The following is an 18,176-nucleotide window of genomic DNA, read 5'->3' on the forward strand; positions in this document are numbered from 1 at the left end:
CCTTTGCCACCTATCTCTTTACAGTGAAACAGTATGAGTATTCGGATTATGTAGGTGTCATTAGAATTAGGGGGAAATTTGACCTTCGCCTTAAAAACCGAAGCTAATAAAAGTCAAAAGTCCTTCCCGCACCATTCATGGCACATTTGGCGGCGTTGATCTCTGTTTCATAGCCCTCGGCCTCTCGCCTATATTACATAGCTAGGGTTACAGTGGGGGGCTAGTCCTCTGGTAACCGCGAGAGTTTGACTCCCGACTCTCATCTGTATTGCAGCGTGCCTTGCCAGATGGCAGTAGGCACTATTTTTATGATGGTCTTTGGTATGACCCGATCTCCCGATCGAGAGGCGGACACGCTAACCACTAGGCCACTCGCTGCTAATAGAGCACTATTTATAGGACACAGGGTATGTCTACCGGGTGGCACGGTGGTGTAGTGGTTAGCACTGTGGCCTCACAGCAAGAAGGTTCGAGCCCAGCGGCTGACGAGGGCCTTTCTGTGTGGAGTTTGCATGCTCTCCCCGTGTCCGCGTGCAGTGTGCGAAATGAGGGGGTGGTCTGGGGGGGGTTTGACCCTCCCAAAAGCTAAACAAGCCCCTTCAAAAGATGTATTTTAAAAGACCAGGGTGGGTCCCAAAAAGACCCCTCTAAAACCTGTGCATGAGCCTATATAATAAATGCATTATGCATAAGCTTTATAATGTACTATTGTCCCCTTCCCTAAACCTAAAATGGTACATCCCTATTCAGATATTCCCTAATTAATTAGGCCACAGTGGTCACTCAGGTCGCTCACCCTCCTCTGTCCTGCATCTGCATACAGTGTACATGTGCTTTCACTGGTGTTGCAAACAATCACTGGTAAGTTTATTACATCTTTTACATGTACTTCAATAACTTCATCAAATTTTTATGTGTATACTCTCATGTTCCAAATAATTGTACATGTACGATTATTCTTTTTCACAAAAAAAACCCTGAGCTATACGCACTTATTTGGGTCTGTATGTTTATTGAACCCCCACATGAGTCAAAGCTATACCCTTATTTGGGTCTGTACGCTGTTGTGTGACGTTGCGCTACTAAGTAGTCTCTCGTACGCCAGTCAGACAGCGTTTTATTTTAGTTTGCCTCGTCACTGTTGTGTTTACCTTATTATTACAGTATAACAGCAACTGATTCCCATAAAGTTTATCATCTAAGTGTTGGGTGACCAGGGTCACTGACACTGACCCCCCCAAACCAAAATCTATTTCGCACACTGTCCGTGTGGGTTTCCTCCGGGTGCTCTGGTTTCCCCCATAGTCCAAAGACATGCAGGTTAGGTTAATTAGTGGTTCTAAATTGACCTAAATGTGAGTGTGAATGGTTGTCTGTGTCTCTGTGTCAGCCCTGCGATGACCTGGCGACTTGTCCAGGGTGTACCCCACGTCTCACCCATAGTCAGCTGGGATAGGTTCCAGCTTGCAGGGATGCCCAGCATGTTTGCCATGTTGACCCAGAGATGCCTGCGCTGGCTAGGCCACGTCAGCCACATGGACGACGGCCGCATCCCAAAGGACATGCTGTATGGTGAGCTGGCCACAGGCTCGAGACCCACAGGACGACCCGCACTACGCTACAAGGACATGTGCAAGCGCGACCTGAGGGCAGGCGGCTTCAACACAGCAAAATCCCCAGTGTTGAATTAACACCCAGAGTGTTTATATAGGTCCAATTGGACCCAAATTAACTCTGAAAGTGTTAATTCAACACTGAAGAATTTGCTGTGAACCCCGCAGACCTGGAGACGGCGGCCTCAGACCGCGCCGGCTGGCGGTCCACCACCAAGGCTGTTGTTGGAGAAGCCGAGGAAAGGAGAGAGACCCGGTAGGGGGAGAGGAGGCTCCGACGACAGTGGAGACTGCAGTCGGCACCAACAGACACCCGACCAAGCAACTTCACCTGCAGCAACTGTAGCAGACTGTGCGGATCACGCATCGGTCTATACAGTCATACTAGGCGCTGCAACTCGATAACTGATGGATGACCCCTGGTGCTGATCACCATGATCTTTCGAGATCGAAGGAGCCAACAAGAACAACAACAACCCCAGGTCTCACCCATAGTCAGCTGGAATAGGTTCCAGCTTTCCTGCGACCCTGTAGGACAGGTTAAGTGGCTATGGATGGATGGATGGATGAAGGGGTATGTCTGATCTCGTCTCATTATCTCTAGCCTACAGGGTCGCAGGCAAGCTGGAGCCTATCCCAGCTGACTACGGGCGAAAGGCGGGGTACACCCTGGACAAGTCGCCAGGTCATCACAGGGCTGACACATAGACCCAGACAACCATTCACACTCACATTCACACCTACGGTCAATTTAGAGTCACCAGTTAACCTAACCTGCATGTCTTTGGACTGTGGAGGAAACCAGAGCACCCGGAGGAAACCCATACGGACACGGGGAGAACATGCAAACTCCACACAGAAAGGCCCTCGCCGGCCACGGGGCTCGAACCCAGACTTTCTTGCTGTGAGGCGACAGCGCTAACCACTACACCACCCGAAGGGGTATGTCTACCACCCAAAGGCCGATGATGAAAATAGCGCAACTTTATGCGACATCACCCAATCTGGCAACCTCAGCTCTGGTCCTCAACTTGTTCGAACTCACACCCGCTCCGTAACTCGTCCACATCAGACCCAAAATGGCCTCCTTGTCCTACTGCGTAATTTTCGCCCTTGTTTTCGGGTTCTTCTCGACGGTTCTGGCGCAGTATGAGAAGTACAGCTTCCGCAGCTTTCCGCGTCATGAGCTCATGCCACTGGACTCGGCGTACAGGCACGCGCTGGACCAGTACACCACGGAGAAGTGGCCCGAGACTGTGGAGTATTTGGAGGTGAGTCTCCGTCTGTACCGGCTCCTCCGGGACAGCGAGGCCTTCTGTAACCTCAACTGCAGCTCAGCGCGCCTGGACTCGGAGGAGCGCTTCTCCGACTTCCCCGAGCTGCGCGCTTTTGGCAACGTGATGAAGCGCGCTCAGTGCCTCAAGCGCTGCAAACAGGGCCTGCCAGCCTTCCGTCAGTCTCTTCCCAGCAGAGAAACCCTGGACGAGTTTGAGAGACGAGAACCTTACCGATACCTGCAGTTTGCTTACTTTAAGGTGAGTCTTAGTTAGTTGGCTGACAGTACTCAATGCGCAAACCAGTCCTCTCAGCCTTCCTAATGAAGAAGAAGAAGAAGAAGAAGACCTATACACTACCGTTCAAAAGTTTGGGGTCACTTTGAAATGTCCTTATTTTTGAAAGAAAAGCACTGTTCTTTTCAATGAAGATCACTTTAAACTAATCAGAAATCCACTCTATACATTGCTAATGTGGTAAATGACTATTCTAGCTGCAAATGTCTGGTTTTTGGTGCAATATCTCCATAGGTGTATAGAGGCCCATTTCCAGCAACTCTCACTCCAGTGTTCTAATGGTACAATGTGTTTGCTCATTGCCTCAGAAGGCTAATGGATGATTAGAAAACCCTCATGTTAGCACAGCTGAAAACAGTTGAGCTCTTTAGAGAAGCTATAAAACTGACCTTTCTTTGAGCAGATTGAGTTTCTGGAGCATCACATTTGTGGGGTCGATTAAATGCTCAAAATGGCCAGAAAAATGTCTTGACTATATTTTCTATTCATTTTACAACTTATGGTGGTAAATAAAAGTGTGACTTTTCATGGAAAACACAAAATTGTCTGGGTGACCCCAAACTTTTGAACGGTAGTGTACATTACAGTGAAATTCTTTTCTTCACATATCTCAGCTTGTTAGGAAGCTGGGGTCAGAGCTCAGAGTCCGCCATGATACAGCACCCCTGAAGTACAAAGGGTTGAGGGCCTCGCTCAAGGGCCCAATAGTGGTAGCTTGGTGGTGCTGGGGCTTGAAACCACAATTTTCTAATCAGCAACCCAGAGCTTTAACCATCAAGCCACCACTGTCCCCAAGAAGCTTTAGAAGTTACACCCTAATGGAAATTGCATCCTGACCCATAGGTTTACAAGCATGGCCGTAGCCAGCTATGAGGCCCCCGCATTTTTAAGAGCTGAAAATACATCTCATCTCATTATCTCTAGCTGCTTTATCCTGTTCTACAGGGTCACAGGCAAGCTGGAGCCTATCCCAGCTGACTACGGGCGAAAGGCGGGGTACACCCTGGACAAGTCGCCAGGTCATCACAGGGCTGACACATAGACACAGACAACCATTCACACTCACATTCACACCTACGCTCAATTTAGGGTCACCAGTTAACCTAACCTGCATGTCTTAGGACTGTGGGGGAAACCGGAGCACCTGGAGGAAACCCACGCGGACACGGGGAGAACATGCAAACTCCGCACAGAAAGGCCCTCGCCGGCCACGGGGCTCGAACCCAGACCTTCTTGCTGTGAGGCGACAGTGCTAACCACTACACCACCGTGCCGCCCTCTGAAAATACATTTGTATGCTAAATATTCAACTGGATAAAAAAATAAAGAATAACATTAAAACATCTCCGTAAAAAGTGCATTGTTAATTATGTTAAACGTTGATTCTGTCTTCTGTGTCTGTTTCGTGCGTGCGGCTCTGAGACCAAGAACACAAAAACGAATGAGTGCGCAACTCGGGGGAGGAACGCAGTGCAGGAGACACGATTTTTTCATCGCAACCATCAGCGCACTTTCATGAAGCTGTTAAATTTACATTTTCGAAGCAGCGCAGTTTTGTCCTCATTGCTTGGGCCAGATCAAACCATTAAACAAGCTTAAATTATTCTTACTCTTGCCACATACATGATTTTTTGTTTTCAAAACTGATGATATTCAGTTCAAATATTAAAAGTAATTTCAGAAATAGATCTCTTGTGTGACGTGTAATTCACCCTCTCATTTAAATATGTCGAAAAATTTTCGGCGCGTGCTTTGCGTGCGCATCACGGACCTCTGTGATTTTAAAATGCTGCCTACGGCCCTGTTTACAAGACTCCACTTGTTCTTGATCCAGTAAAGATCCAGGGTATAGACCGTTTGCACATGACGTAACATATCCCATGAGCCTCTCTGATTTAGCTCTGTCCACCATCTTTGTGGAATAACACATGCGTAGCAACAAGTACCTTAATACGAAATGCCACAAATTTGCGCAGTTATCAGCTGCTTGAAAAATTCTGCTAACGCTGGAGTCAGATTGTTGAGTTTACCCACTGTTAAAATGCAAGAAAGACCCCAACTGGAAGACCTAACCCGTAGACGACAGAGACGGTGGCTTGCAAATCTGAACAGATCGGACATAAGAGACCAGCTACAAGTATGTACGAGTATGTGCAGATCATTTCATAAAGGGTAAGTTTATATTTCTACCGTTTATGTGAACCATAGACAAAATATATATAAAGATGCGACATACAGTAAGTGATATACATGTAAGCGCTACTCCAATTTATATTGCAGTTACAAATGCATAGCACAACACACCAGTAAAATGTAGGTAGTTGAGCTCGGTAAAATGTTGCCTTAGAAGACATCAATAATTTTTTTTTTTTTTGGTTTGTGTTTCGTGTAACATTTGCCCACATCAGGAACCTACTAGCTCCTTACAGTAAACTTGCGCTAAACTTTTGTATGCTTTCATCTGCTTCCCAGTCACGAAGCTAGTCGTTAACACCAGGTAATTCACAATGTCTGTGTAATTCACACTCGACCACATCCATACATCGTCTTCATACTCTACAACATTGCTGTACGGATCCATCCCGAACATTCTTTTATCTTTTCCCTGTACCTGACCTTGTCACTATTACTCAATTCGTGATATATTTGCGAAAAATGACAATTCGCCAATGTACTCTCCTCGGTCGCCATGGATGCTATCCTGCAAAGATGGCGGACACAGCAAAATCGGAGAGCATCATGGGAGGTTCGTGACGTAAGTGCAAACGGTCTATAGTCACTGTGGACCTGAATTGTTTCCCTGCTGAAAAATCCAACTTGGTCTGACCAGCTACCAAAACACAGGCAGAACTGGTCAACCTGGCTAGCTGGTGACCACTGACACTTTGTAGACAAATCTACTCAAGTAATAAATCTCATCTCATCTCATTATCTCTAGCCGCTTTTATCCTTCTGCAGGGTCGCAGGCAAGCTGGAGCCTATCCCAGCTGACTACGGGCGAAAGGTGGGGTACACCCTGGACAAGTCGCCAGGTCATCACAGGGCTGACACATAGACACAGACAACCATTCACACTCACATTCACACCTACGGTCAATTTAGAGTCACCAGTTAACCTAACCTGCATGTCTTTGGACTGTGGGGGAAACCGGAGCACCCGGAGGAAACCCACGCGGACACGGGGAGAACATGCAAACTCCACACAGAAAGGCCCTCGCCGGCCCCGGGGCTCGAACCCAGGACCTTCTTGCTGTGAGGTGACGGCGCTAACCACTACACCACCGTGCCGCTCCAAGTAATAAATAAGCTGCAAAATAAATTACTAGCTGGCAAAGCTGTCTAGATCAATCTGTATTTTTCAGCAGGGTATATTTTAATGGAATATTGGCCAGTCCTGTGGGAGGCACATTGATGCAGTGGTTAGCACTGTCGCCTCACAGCAAGAAGGTTCTGGGTTCGAGCCCCATGGTCGACGGGGGCCTTTCTGTGTGGAGTTTGCATGTTCTCCCCGTGTCTGTGTGTCCGGTTTCCCCCACAGCTTCCTCCCCAAAGACATGCAGATTAGGTAAAATACCTAGCCACTGAGGTTGTACAAGACAGTGCATACTTGGTGCTTGTCCCAAGCCTGGATAGACTGGGGAGGGTTGCGTCAGGAAAGGCATCTGGTGTAAAACCTATGCCAAATCAAATATGCGGATCAGATCTGCTGTGGCGATCCTGACAGGAGCAGCCGAAAGACAAAGAAAATTGGCCAGTCCTGTCTCAGCAATCATTAAAGCTAGATATCAGTGCAAGGAAAACCACCACATACTTTTAAATTAGAAAACAATCATATTACTAATCATAAAATCTCCCTAGAAAAGCGTCAGACATCTGGACTGGTTTCCACAATTTTCACCTGCAGGATCTTTTCAGTGTAAAAGAAATCCATGTCTCCTCATAATCACAGAACATTTTTATTTTATTAACAAAGCCCAATTACTAAAATACTAGGCATATTAAGCAAGCATGTGCCATTTTCTGTATTTATTAGAGCCACAAAAGCTTTTATATTCCATAACTTTCATAGACAAACAACCAACATTTGTGACTTCATTATTGTATAAATATTGGAACGGCAAGGCCAACGCTTTTGTTTTTGCTATACACTGAAGACATTTTGGTTTGAGATGTTTTAACAATCAATCTAACAGCATACGCCTGGGAAACAAGAAACACTTGTCAGTCACATGATCTAGTATTTTTGATCAGTTGAAAAATGTGTGGGTTCAAACAAAAGGTGCTATGTTCTAAGTTGCTTAACATCTAGATATAAATATCAGGAATTGAATGCTATATTAGTGTATAGCAAAAACAAAAGAATTAGCCTCTTGCCGGTCCGGTACTTTCAGAGGGGACTATATATCATACTGATAGCATTTTTCTAGTTTTATGCTGTCAGATTAAAATTTATATTATTCATGTTTGACTTCAGACATTTTTTTTAATATCAGATCTTCCATGTGTGGGTAGAAATAAAGTCAATCCATTTTTTTCTTTATTTTTCCAGTTTTAATATTTGCACTGTGTAGCAAAAATAATTTCACTCTGGTATTTTGTCCATATCAGCATATTCAGCATATCATTACATAAACAATATTCACTTCTTCTGCGGCGGCACGGTGGTGTAGTGGTTAGCGCTGTCGCCTCACAGCAAGAAGGTCCGGGTTCGAGCCCCGTGGCTGGCGAGGGCCTTTCTGTGCGGAGTTTGCATGTTCTCCCCGTGTCCGCGTGGGTTTCCTCCGGGTGCTCCGGTTTCCCCCACAGTCCAAAGACATACAGGTTAGGTTAACTGGTGACTCTAAATTGACCGTAGGTGTGAATGTGAGTGTGAATGGTTGTCTGTGTCTATGTGTCAGCCCTGTGATGACCTGGCGACTTGTCCAGGGTGTACCCCGCCTTTCGCCCGTAGTCAGCTGGGATAGGCTCCAGCTTGCCTGCAACCCTGTAGAACAGGATAAAGCGGCTAGAGATAATGAGATGAGATGAAAAACTATTATAAGTGAGCACATTTGTACAGTTACTTTTGCTTTGTGTTATGTTTGAAAAGCTGTTGGAATGATGATCAGTGTGAGGTGGTTGTATGTGTTTCAGAGCAATAACCTGGCAAAAGCTGTGTCTGCTGCACACACCTTCCTAGTGAAGCATCCCGATGATGAGATGATGCAGAGGAATATGAACTACTACAAAAGTTTACCTGGAGCTGAGGAGCACTTTAGAGACCTGGAGACCAAGTCGTATGAGGCAAGACACACACACACACACAAAGCAGTAAAATAAAAATTTACACAGATTTGTCTTACATATGAAATGTCTTGCCATGTCATTTAAATTGGATGTTGTCTGAAAAGGAGACACAGTATATTTGTCATATTTGCTAATGATTTCATCTCAACTGGAAAAATATCAATGCAATAGCACAAGCTTCCTGACTGAACTTCCAATGTCAGTTTTAATGATTGAGGCATTCTATCAGATGGTTGTGTTTTGTGTGTTGTTTTCTTGCACTGCTCCAGATGCTGTTTATTCGAGCAGTGCGGGCATACAATGGTGATAATTATCGAACGTCTGTGTCTGATATGGAGCTAGCACTCCAAGACTTCTTCAAGGCTTATGATGAATGCATTGCTGGCTCAGAGGGTTCCAGGGAAATCAAAGACTTTAAAGATTTTTACCCCTCAATCGCAGGTTGGCTAACACTTCACATTCTCCATGTTTAGAGACAAAAGAGACAAAATCCTTATCCAAACATACTGACAATGATTTTCCATGTACAATCAAATTAAAGGAAAAGAAACAATATAAAGTGTTTTAGTAAGGTGTTGGTCTGCCACTGGCCACCAGAACAGTTTCAGTATGCCTTGTTATAGATTCTACAAGTCTTTGGAACTGTACTGGAGTGATGAACACCATTTTTCTAAAAGGTTCCCTCAACTGGTGTTTTGATGCTGCTGGTAGAGAGAGTGATGTAATACTTCACTGCAGAATTTCCCATAGAGCCTCAATTGGTTTGAAATCTAGTGACTGTGAAAGCCATAGTGTAATGTACATCATTTTCATATTCATGAAGTCATTCAGTGAGCTCTTGCACCCTGTGCATGGGGACATTGTCCACTCCTATCATTAAGAGAAATGTTTCATCGTAGGAAAAGGTGATCTGTCAGAAGAATGTTATATTATAGATTTGCAGTGATGCTTCTCTCTAAGGGGACAAATGTATCCAAAGTAAGTCAGTTAAATTCCCCTTATAAGAGTCACTAGTTTTTATCCCCCGCTGGCCAAAAGGCCCGAAGGGGGATTAGGTCGTGGCGATGTCTCTCTGTCCGTCCATCCATCTGTCCATCCCAGGAAGGGTACTCACCTTCTGAAATCAACTCCTCTCACAAATTTTGGAGGAATTTCATGAAACTTGACAGGATTCTTTGTTATATGTCGTTAATACGCACATTGCAATTTCGTTCAATTCGGTCGCATTTTACCAGAATTATGGCCCTTGGTTACCAAACTTGTACTTTGACAATTTCATGAGGCTGTGCTTGTCTTCTGAAATGAACCCCTCTCACAATTATTGGAGGAATTTCACAAAACTCTGCAAAAGGCTTTATTATACGTTGGTAATACGCATATTGCAATTTAGTTCAATTCGGTCACATTTTTTCAGAGGTAGGGCCCTTGATTACCAAACTTGTACTTTGACAATTTCATGAAAGTGTGCTCGTCTTCTGAAATCAACTCCTCTCACAATTTTTGCAGGAATTTTCTGAAGCTTTGCAAAAGGCTTTGCTATATGTCATTAATGCGCATATTACAGTTTCGCTCAGTTCGGTCACATTTCACCAGAGTTATGGCCCTTGATTACCAAACTTGTACTATGACAATTTCATGAGGGTGTATTAAGCACTTATAGCATAGATATAGTTGCCAGCGGGGGATATAGTGCTCTCAGAGCACTCTTGTTCCTTTTAATTTGTGACTTTTTTACATCCTTCTGTATGGTATGTTTTAGTATCTACCTTATCCACCTACCTGAATAACCATAGTGTCATGTTTTTCTTATCTCACTTGCACCCTCTTTAGATCACTACATTGAGGTTCTTGAACGGAAAGTTCACTGTGAGAGCGATCTGACTCCAGTTGTTGGTGGATACGTTGTGGAGAAGTTTGTGGCAACCATGTATCACTACCTTCAGTTTGCCTATTATAAATGTGAGCCAAAATGTCTTTTAGGCCAAGAAAAAATAATTGTTTGTTTCCGGTTACCCGACCGACCGTTTAAAAAATGCCCCGACCCTAGACTTTTTTGTTAGATGTTTAAAAAAAAAAGTATTTTCGCCGACCAACAATAAATTTTTAAAAAAAAAATATCTGCATTACGATTTGCATAATATTGTCGATCTGACAAGTGACTAATTCTAAAACGCATATATCGGACAAGAAACACTCATTGATTTCTCACGGCCTCAATCTGACGTCATGACCTCTTTCCGGGAAACTCCGGCTTGTGTTGTACACAACGCTAGGCATCATGGCGGCCAACGAAGTGTTCTCGATTACCGTGATCGGTTGCGACCACACGGAAGATTGTAAGACAATAAGTTCATTTTATAAGTTTTCAACTGTAAAAGAACTCTACGAACATTATCATCCTCCGCTGGACGAGTCATGCAAACAGTATACACACAGCGCCCAGGCTAACGGCGGTATCGATATCACGATGTTCTTTGTATTCATATTAAACATACAAGTTCACAACATAGTGTTCCTAATAAAGTTAAGGTTCAACATTTGTAGTTGTTATGTTTATAGTTCCTTTAAGCGTCCGAGCACTCCATATTTTATCCATGGGCTCCGAATCCTGTATTCCACAAGCTTCACTGGTTTTCTTAGGCCTGGTTCTGGATGGTTGAGTCACAGAATGACACTTCCCCACTATGTGCCACTGTTTGTCCCACACCTAAAATTTATTTAAAAAAAAAAACCCTACCTACCCGGTATTTTGTGTGATAAAAAAATAAATAAAATAAAATAAAAACCTACCTACCCTATTTTTTTTCAAGATGTAATAGGAAACAAACAATTATTTTTTCTTGGCCTTAGCCTGTACACATAAACATTCAATGGGAAAAAGTGATATATTAAAGGAGCTTTTCTCATTTCTGTTTAATAATTAAAAGGTTTGTGTGTGTGATCTTGACCACAGTGAATGACTTGAAGAATGCTGTGCCATGTGTTGCAAGCTACATGCTCTTTGACCCTCATGATGAGGTGATGAAGAATAATGTAGATTATTATCAGTATCACAAAGAGAAATTGGGTCTTGCTGATGAGGACTTCCTACCCAGATCAGTCAGTGTTTCCTATCTTTCTCAATACAAAGCATCTATACAAACATGCTGTTTATAAGAACATGCACAGACATGTTTTGCGTAGCATTTATAGGAGTAATGTTCTGTCTTGTTGATTTCTCTGCCTGTTCACAGGAGGCAATACGATACCACAATCAGACAACACTACAGCTGCAGATGTTAAAATTCGCCAAAGAAAACCTGCAGCAGGACGATGAGGTGAGCAGAGCAGAATCGATAGTTGTTTAATTATGTTTAATTATTAACACTTCACAAAACAAAATGTTTAAGACAGTCTTAAGATTCTGTGAGTTCATTATACAGTGGGCAAATAATCTTCGTGTAAATACATAACCTTAAGTAATATTACTATTATTTGGGAGCATGATGTGTATTTTTAAAAAAATGCTCTCCAGGTTGTAGATAGTCCTGACGTTAACCATTTGGAAAAGCATATTATAGTGTTACACAATTATAGTGTATAGAATTAGAAGGTAGGGGAGCTGTACTTCATATGTTATACCACAGTGACAGCGCTGCTGAATTCTTAAATCCGACTGGTCAGAAGGTGTTGATTAATTTTCTAAAGTAGCAGCTGCATAGATCAATGGTATATAGGTATTAAGGTATATGTCAATGCCTGCCTTGTATGGTGGTCACTCCTATAAATCATTTTTCTTTTTTTAATCTTTTATTGTAATTATACCAACACAAGGGCTGTACAGTATAACAAAACAAATAAAAGACAGTAGTGCACAGACAGTGAATACAAGATATGCGTAATGAACAAAAGGAAGAGGTAGATTTTTAAAGTGCAAACTACATTTAAGCAATAAATAATAAATCCTTCAGTGATTTATACAGCACTAGTGATTTGTAGTATATACCGTACCAGTCAAAAGTTTTCAAAAACACATTATTGTTGATATGGTGGTGTTTTCTGTAAGGAGACATTTATTCAGCATTTGTGGAAGGAGTCTCTAATGTCCGCTTTTGTAATAGTCAGAAGTAAAGCTGTTCTTTTGTTTTCTGACATGCAAAAGTCTTCAGGACTGAAGGCGCTGTAGTCTCACAGTAACATGGCAAGCTGCATTTTTTATCTAATTAACTTGAAAAAGAAACAAAAGCAAAAAGGCTGGCGAGAGAACGACTGTTTATACAACCCCGATTCCAAAAAAGTTGGGACAGAGTACAAATTGTAAATAAAAACGGAATGCAATAATTTACAAATCTCAAAAACTGATATTGTATTCACAATAGAACACAGACAACATATCAAATGTCGAAAGTGAGACATTTTGAAATTTCATGCCAAATATTGGTTCATTTGAAATTTCATGACAGCAACACATCTCAAAAAAGTTGGGACAGGGGCAATAAGAGGCTGGAAAAGTTAAAGGTACAAAAAAGGAACAGCTGGAGGACCAAATTGCAACTCATTAGGTCAATTGGCAATAGGTCATTAACATGACTGGGTATAAAAAGAGCATCTTGGAGTGGCAGCGGCTCTCAGAAGTAAAGATGGGAAGAGGATCACCAATCCCCCTAATTCTGCACCGACAAATAGTGGAGCAATATCAGAAAGGAGTTCGACGGTGTAAAATTGCAAAGAGTTTGAACATATCATCATCTACAGTGCATAAGATCATCCAAAGATTCAGAGAATCTGGAAGAATCTCTGTGCGTAAGGGTCAAGGCCGGAAAACCATACTGGGTGCCCGTGATCTTCGGGCCCTTAGACAGCACTGCATCACATACAGGCATGCTTCTGTATTGGAAATCACAAAATGGGCTCAGGAATATTTCCAGAGAACATTATCTGTGAACACAATTCACCGTGCCATCCGCCGTTGCCAGCTAAAACTCTATAGTTTAAAGAAGAAGCCGTATCTAAACATGATCCAGAAGCGCAGACATCTTCTCTGGGCCAAGGCTCATTTAAAATGGACTGTGGCAAAGTGGAAAACTGTTCTGTGGTCAGACGAATCAAAATTTGAAGTTCTTTATGGAAATCAGGGACGCCGTGTCATTCAGACTAAAGAGGAGAAGGACGACCCAAGTTGTTATCAGTGCTCAGTTCAGAAGCCTGCATCTCTGATGGTATGGGGTTGCATTAGTGCGTGTGGCATGGGCAGCTTACACATCTGGAAAGACACCATCAATGCTGAAAGGTATATCCAGGTTCTAGAGCAACGTATGTTCCCATCCAGACGACGTCTCTTTCAGGGAAGACCTTGCATTTTCCAACATGACAATGCCAAACCACATACTGCATCAATTACAGCATCATGGGTGCGTAGAAGAAGGGTCCGGGTACTGAACTGGCCAGCCTGCAGTCCAGACCTTTCACCCATAGAAAACATTTGGCGCATCATAAAATGGAAGATACAACAAAAAAGACCTAAGACAGTTGAGCAACTAGAATCCTACATTAGACAAGAATGGGTTAACATTCCTATCCCTAAACTTGAGCAACTTGTCTCCTCAGTCCCCAGATGTTTACACACTGTTGTAAAGAGAAAAGGGGATGTCTCACAGTGGTAAACATGGCCTTGTCCCAACTTTTTTGAGATGTGTTGTTGTCATGAAATTTAAAATCTCCTAATTTTTCTCTTTAAATGATACATTTTCTCAGTTTAAACATTTGATATGTCATCTGTGTTCTATTCTGAATAAAATATGGAATTTTGAAACTTCTACATCATTGCATTCCGTTTTTATTTACAATTTGTACTTTGTCCCAACTTTTTTGGAATCGGGGTTGTACTATAGCTGTTATAATGTAATTACTACAGAGAAGTAACTTGTTTCATGGATGTTGCCCAATATTTAAAAGGATAAAAATGTACAATGTGTTATTCTAAATAATAAATTAAAATTGTTAGTGTTGGCAACTGGCTGTTGGAAAATTATAAGAGGAATAAAACACTCTGAGGCATGCTGTTTTAGGAAAATAATCAATCTTATTACAGTTACCTACGTTGTGGGAAACTTTGCATCAGGCTGCATCACACAACCATGTCACTGATTGTTTTCCTGTATTAGCACACCCACAATGTTTTAATCCATATCTATCCATATGTATTATATGCTCTCAACATTAATGTCATGAAAATGGGATTTAAACAAGTTTTTAATATCTGCTTAACTTGATTATTTGGACAAATTGTTCAGCATTTAATGGTTTCCTGTAAATTTAGCATCAAACTAAGTCCAACATCTTATGTTTCTTTTCTTACACATAATACAGTAAAGCTTTGAACACATTTTGCTCCATAATCAAATGCATATAGGATAACACAGCAGTTAGCAATTGACATGCCGGAAAGAAGATTTTTTACAATTCTGAAATTAAAGCATTTCTTTTTAAAGTAGTCTGAAACTGCTGTATTACAACCAGCTGAATGATATATACAGGTTTTGGAACAACATGCTGCCATCCAGATGAAGGCTTCTTCAGAGAAGACCTTGCTTAATTCAATGCCAAACCGCAGTCTGTACAAATTACAACTGCATGGCTCCGTAGTAAAAGAGTCCAGTTGCTAAACTGGCCTGCCTGCAGTCCAGACCTGTCTCCCATTGATGACATTTGGTGCATTATGAAGCGCAAAATATGACAAAGGAGACCCCATGCTGTTGAGCAATTGAAATTATATAACAGGCAAGAACACTGAAAAAAATGGCCTGTTAAATTAACACAAAAAAATCTTGTACATCGGTTGCACTTATTAAAATCATATCCACTAAGACCAATTAAGTCATGTCCAGTCAAACAGAACATGGCTTAATTGGTCTTAGTGGATATGATTTACAATGTACATCTTGTACGATGTACAAGATTTTTTTGTGTTAATTTAACAGGCCATTTTTTTCAGTGAAGGGGACACCATTGCTCTCTCAAAACTACAACAATTGGTCTCCTCAGTTCCCAAACATTTACACAGTGTTGTTAAAAGTAGAGGTGATGTTTCACAGTGGTAAACATGCCCCTGTTCCAACTTTTGAAACATGTTGCTGGCATCAAATTCAAACAGGTCCATGGGGGAAGCCATGGACTAATGGTTAGAGAAACAGCTTTGGGATCAAAAAGTTACCAGTTTGATTCCCTGGACAAGCAGGAATGGCTGAAGTACCCTTGAGCAAGGCACCCAGGGGTGCAGATACATTTTTTGAACTGGGGGGACAAAGCTGCCAGCAAACCAACCCCAACCCCACCCCCAACATGTGTTGTCAACATGTGTTAACTTTCTAATTATGCCTGTGTGTTGCGTGAGCGGCAGTCAGTCAACAGCTCTTCGCAAAGTTTCCTTATGAAACAATATGCTCGCTGAAATTATGGCAGGGAACGCCAGATTAAACATTAAAACTGCCTTCTGAGCACTGTATCTACAGGCTACCACCGAAAGAAGGAGGCTACCAGAAAGGCATCTCTACTCCGTACGATTTTACTTTCACTACGACATTACTTTGAACAGACTATCAAAAAATTGCAAGGTGATATGATAAATATATGATATGACAGTTTACTTACAGTCGTTGTTTTTTGAAAAAACGATGCAATCGTTTTCTGCCTTTTCGGTTTGGCACCCTTCATCATGCCGTGTTGGGGTCCTGAACTAGGAGGCGCTGTCCCCGATATGCCTGTCAAACTTGTTGTGGGTAACCATAGCAACCAAGCTCGAGCTCGCAACCTGTGCAGTCTGCGCAGCTCAACCAACCGAATATCAGTCTTTGTTTTGTTTTATGAGTTGTTGCAACTATGTCTGTACTGCTGTGCACCTCAATAAACCGAATGGTAATTAGTCTTTTGATTTTTCCGTGAGGTTTGCCTTATGCAAAGAAAGACAGCATAGACGTTTTTTCCTCCCTATAAGTGGGGGGGACCGAACGAGGTGAATTTAAATCTGGGTGGGACGAATCCCACCCGTCCCACCCTCTATCTGCACCCGTGAAGGCACCTAATCCCCAATTGCTCCCAGGCTGCTCTGGGTCTGTTGTATGTCACTCTGGATTAGAGCATCTGCTAAATGCCATTAATGTAATGTAATTTCTTAGTTTCAACATCTGATATATTGTCTTTGTACTATTTTCAATGAAACATAGAGTCCATAATTTGCAAATCATTACATTCTGTTTTTTTTTTTTTTTTTACATTTTACGCACCTTCCCAACTTTTGTTTGGGGTAGTACATCGTTAATTTCTCATCTCATTATCTCTAGCCACTTTATCCTGTTCTACAGGGTCGCAGGCAAGCTGGAGCCTATCCCAGCTGACTACGGGCGAAAGGCGGGGTACACCCTGGACAAGTCACCAGGTCATCGCAGGGCTGACACATAGACACAGACAACCATTCACACTCACATTCACACCTACGCTCAATTTAGAGTCACCAGTTAACCTAACCTGCATGTCTTTGGACTGTGGGGGAAACCGGAGCACCCGGAGGAAACCCACGCGGACACGGGGAGAACATGCAAACTCCACACAGAAAGGCCCTCGCCGGCCACGGGGCTCGAACCCGGACCTTCTTGCTGTGAGGCGACAGCGCTAACTACTACACCACCGTGCCACCCATCATTAATTTAATCATCATTATTCCACACTATGATGTGGTATGTTGGATGTTATATTTGCATCATATAATAGCACGAGAGCTGTGCTCTACTTGCATAGAAGCTAAATGAAATAAAGTCGCAGTTCTCCTGCACTCCTGTACAGTCTGAATAGAAGGGTTTAGGCCACTGCATAACTCCATTTGTGCGTATCATAACACATTTAACCATTAGAGTGCGGTGTAGACTTGTGTCATGTTTTGAGAGGCGCGCATTAATTTCCACTGCCCTCTAGTGACTCACCTTGAAATCACTATCTTTCTCTTTTTCAGGGAGAAGTTCTGGAGTTTCTAGACGAGTATCTTGATGCTGAAGAGGAGTAGTATTGATTTGATATTTTGTGCACTGAAAATAACAGAGTCACGATAGGAATACAACAGTTTTGTGAACTATGATCTTCTTCCAGCATATGTTTGTATTTATTACTGGCAATGGGGTCCTTTTGTATTCTATAGGTACCAAACCATATCAACGATTTGATCATCATTTGTTCCATGATGTCTTACAGTTCAGTCACTGTAATTCAAAAGGATGAATAAAAATCCTGTTTGTTGCTTTATAATATTTTATAATAAATGTCAAATTTCTCTATTTGTTGCTGTCAATTTTTTTTGTCTTTGATTTACAGAGTGCAAGTACATTTATATTACAGTATACTTCATATCACAAAATATACTACTCTCAGGTACAGATTACGACACTGACACCAGGCCCGTATCCTCATAATTATGCAATATTAAATTATTAGGACTGAGGTACTAATATTGCCTTGTGTTGAGAGTATGAACACTGTCTGGGAACTGTCAATAAGTAAAGTTACAAGTTTAAAATTATATATTACACACACTCACCGGCCACTTTAATAGGAACTTTGTCCACTACACCCCCTGCCCCTGGTCTGTAACACGTTCATTTACACAAGAACTCTATCTCATTCGTTTGCACATGACACTACAATAATTTACATTATTGTTGTATCTGCTGCTATTGGTCAT

General features: G+C 42.3%; 1 protein-coding gene across 1 annotated transcript; it reads left to right on the forward strand.

Moving 5' to 3' along the window:
• The first annotated feature begins 2,654 nt into the window (after window positions 1-2,654).
• On the forward strand, window positions 2,655-17,768 carry crtap (cartilage associated protein). The gene is made up of 7 exons (XM_060942081.1): window positions 2,655-3,148; window positions 8,318-8,467; window positions 8,740-8,911; window positions 10,301-10,429; window positions 11,424-11,569; window positions 11,704-11,787; window positions 17,454-17,768. Exons 1-7 carry the CDS (start codon window positions 2,693-2,695, stop codon window positions 17,502-17,504), a joined length of 1,188 nt encoding a protein of 395 aa, XP_060798064.1. The 5' UTR covers window positions 2,655-2,692; the 3' UTR covers window positions 17,505-17,768.
• The last annotated feature ends 408 nt before the right edge of the window (window positions 17,769-18,176 follow it).

The sequence above is a fragment of the Neoarius graeffei genome, chromosome 16, assembly GCF_027579695.1.
Source record: "Neoarius graeffei isolate fNeoGra1 chromosome 16, fNeoGra1.pri, whole genome shotgun sequence".
NCBI lineage: Eukaryota > Metazoa > Chordata > Actinopteri > Siluriformes > Ariidae > Neoarius > Neoarius graeffei.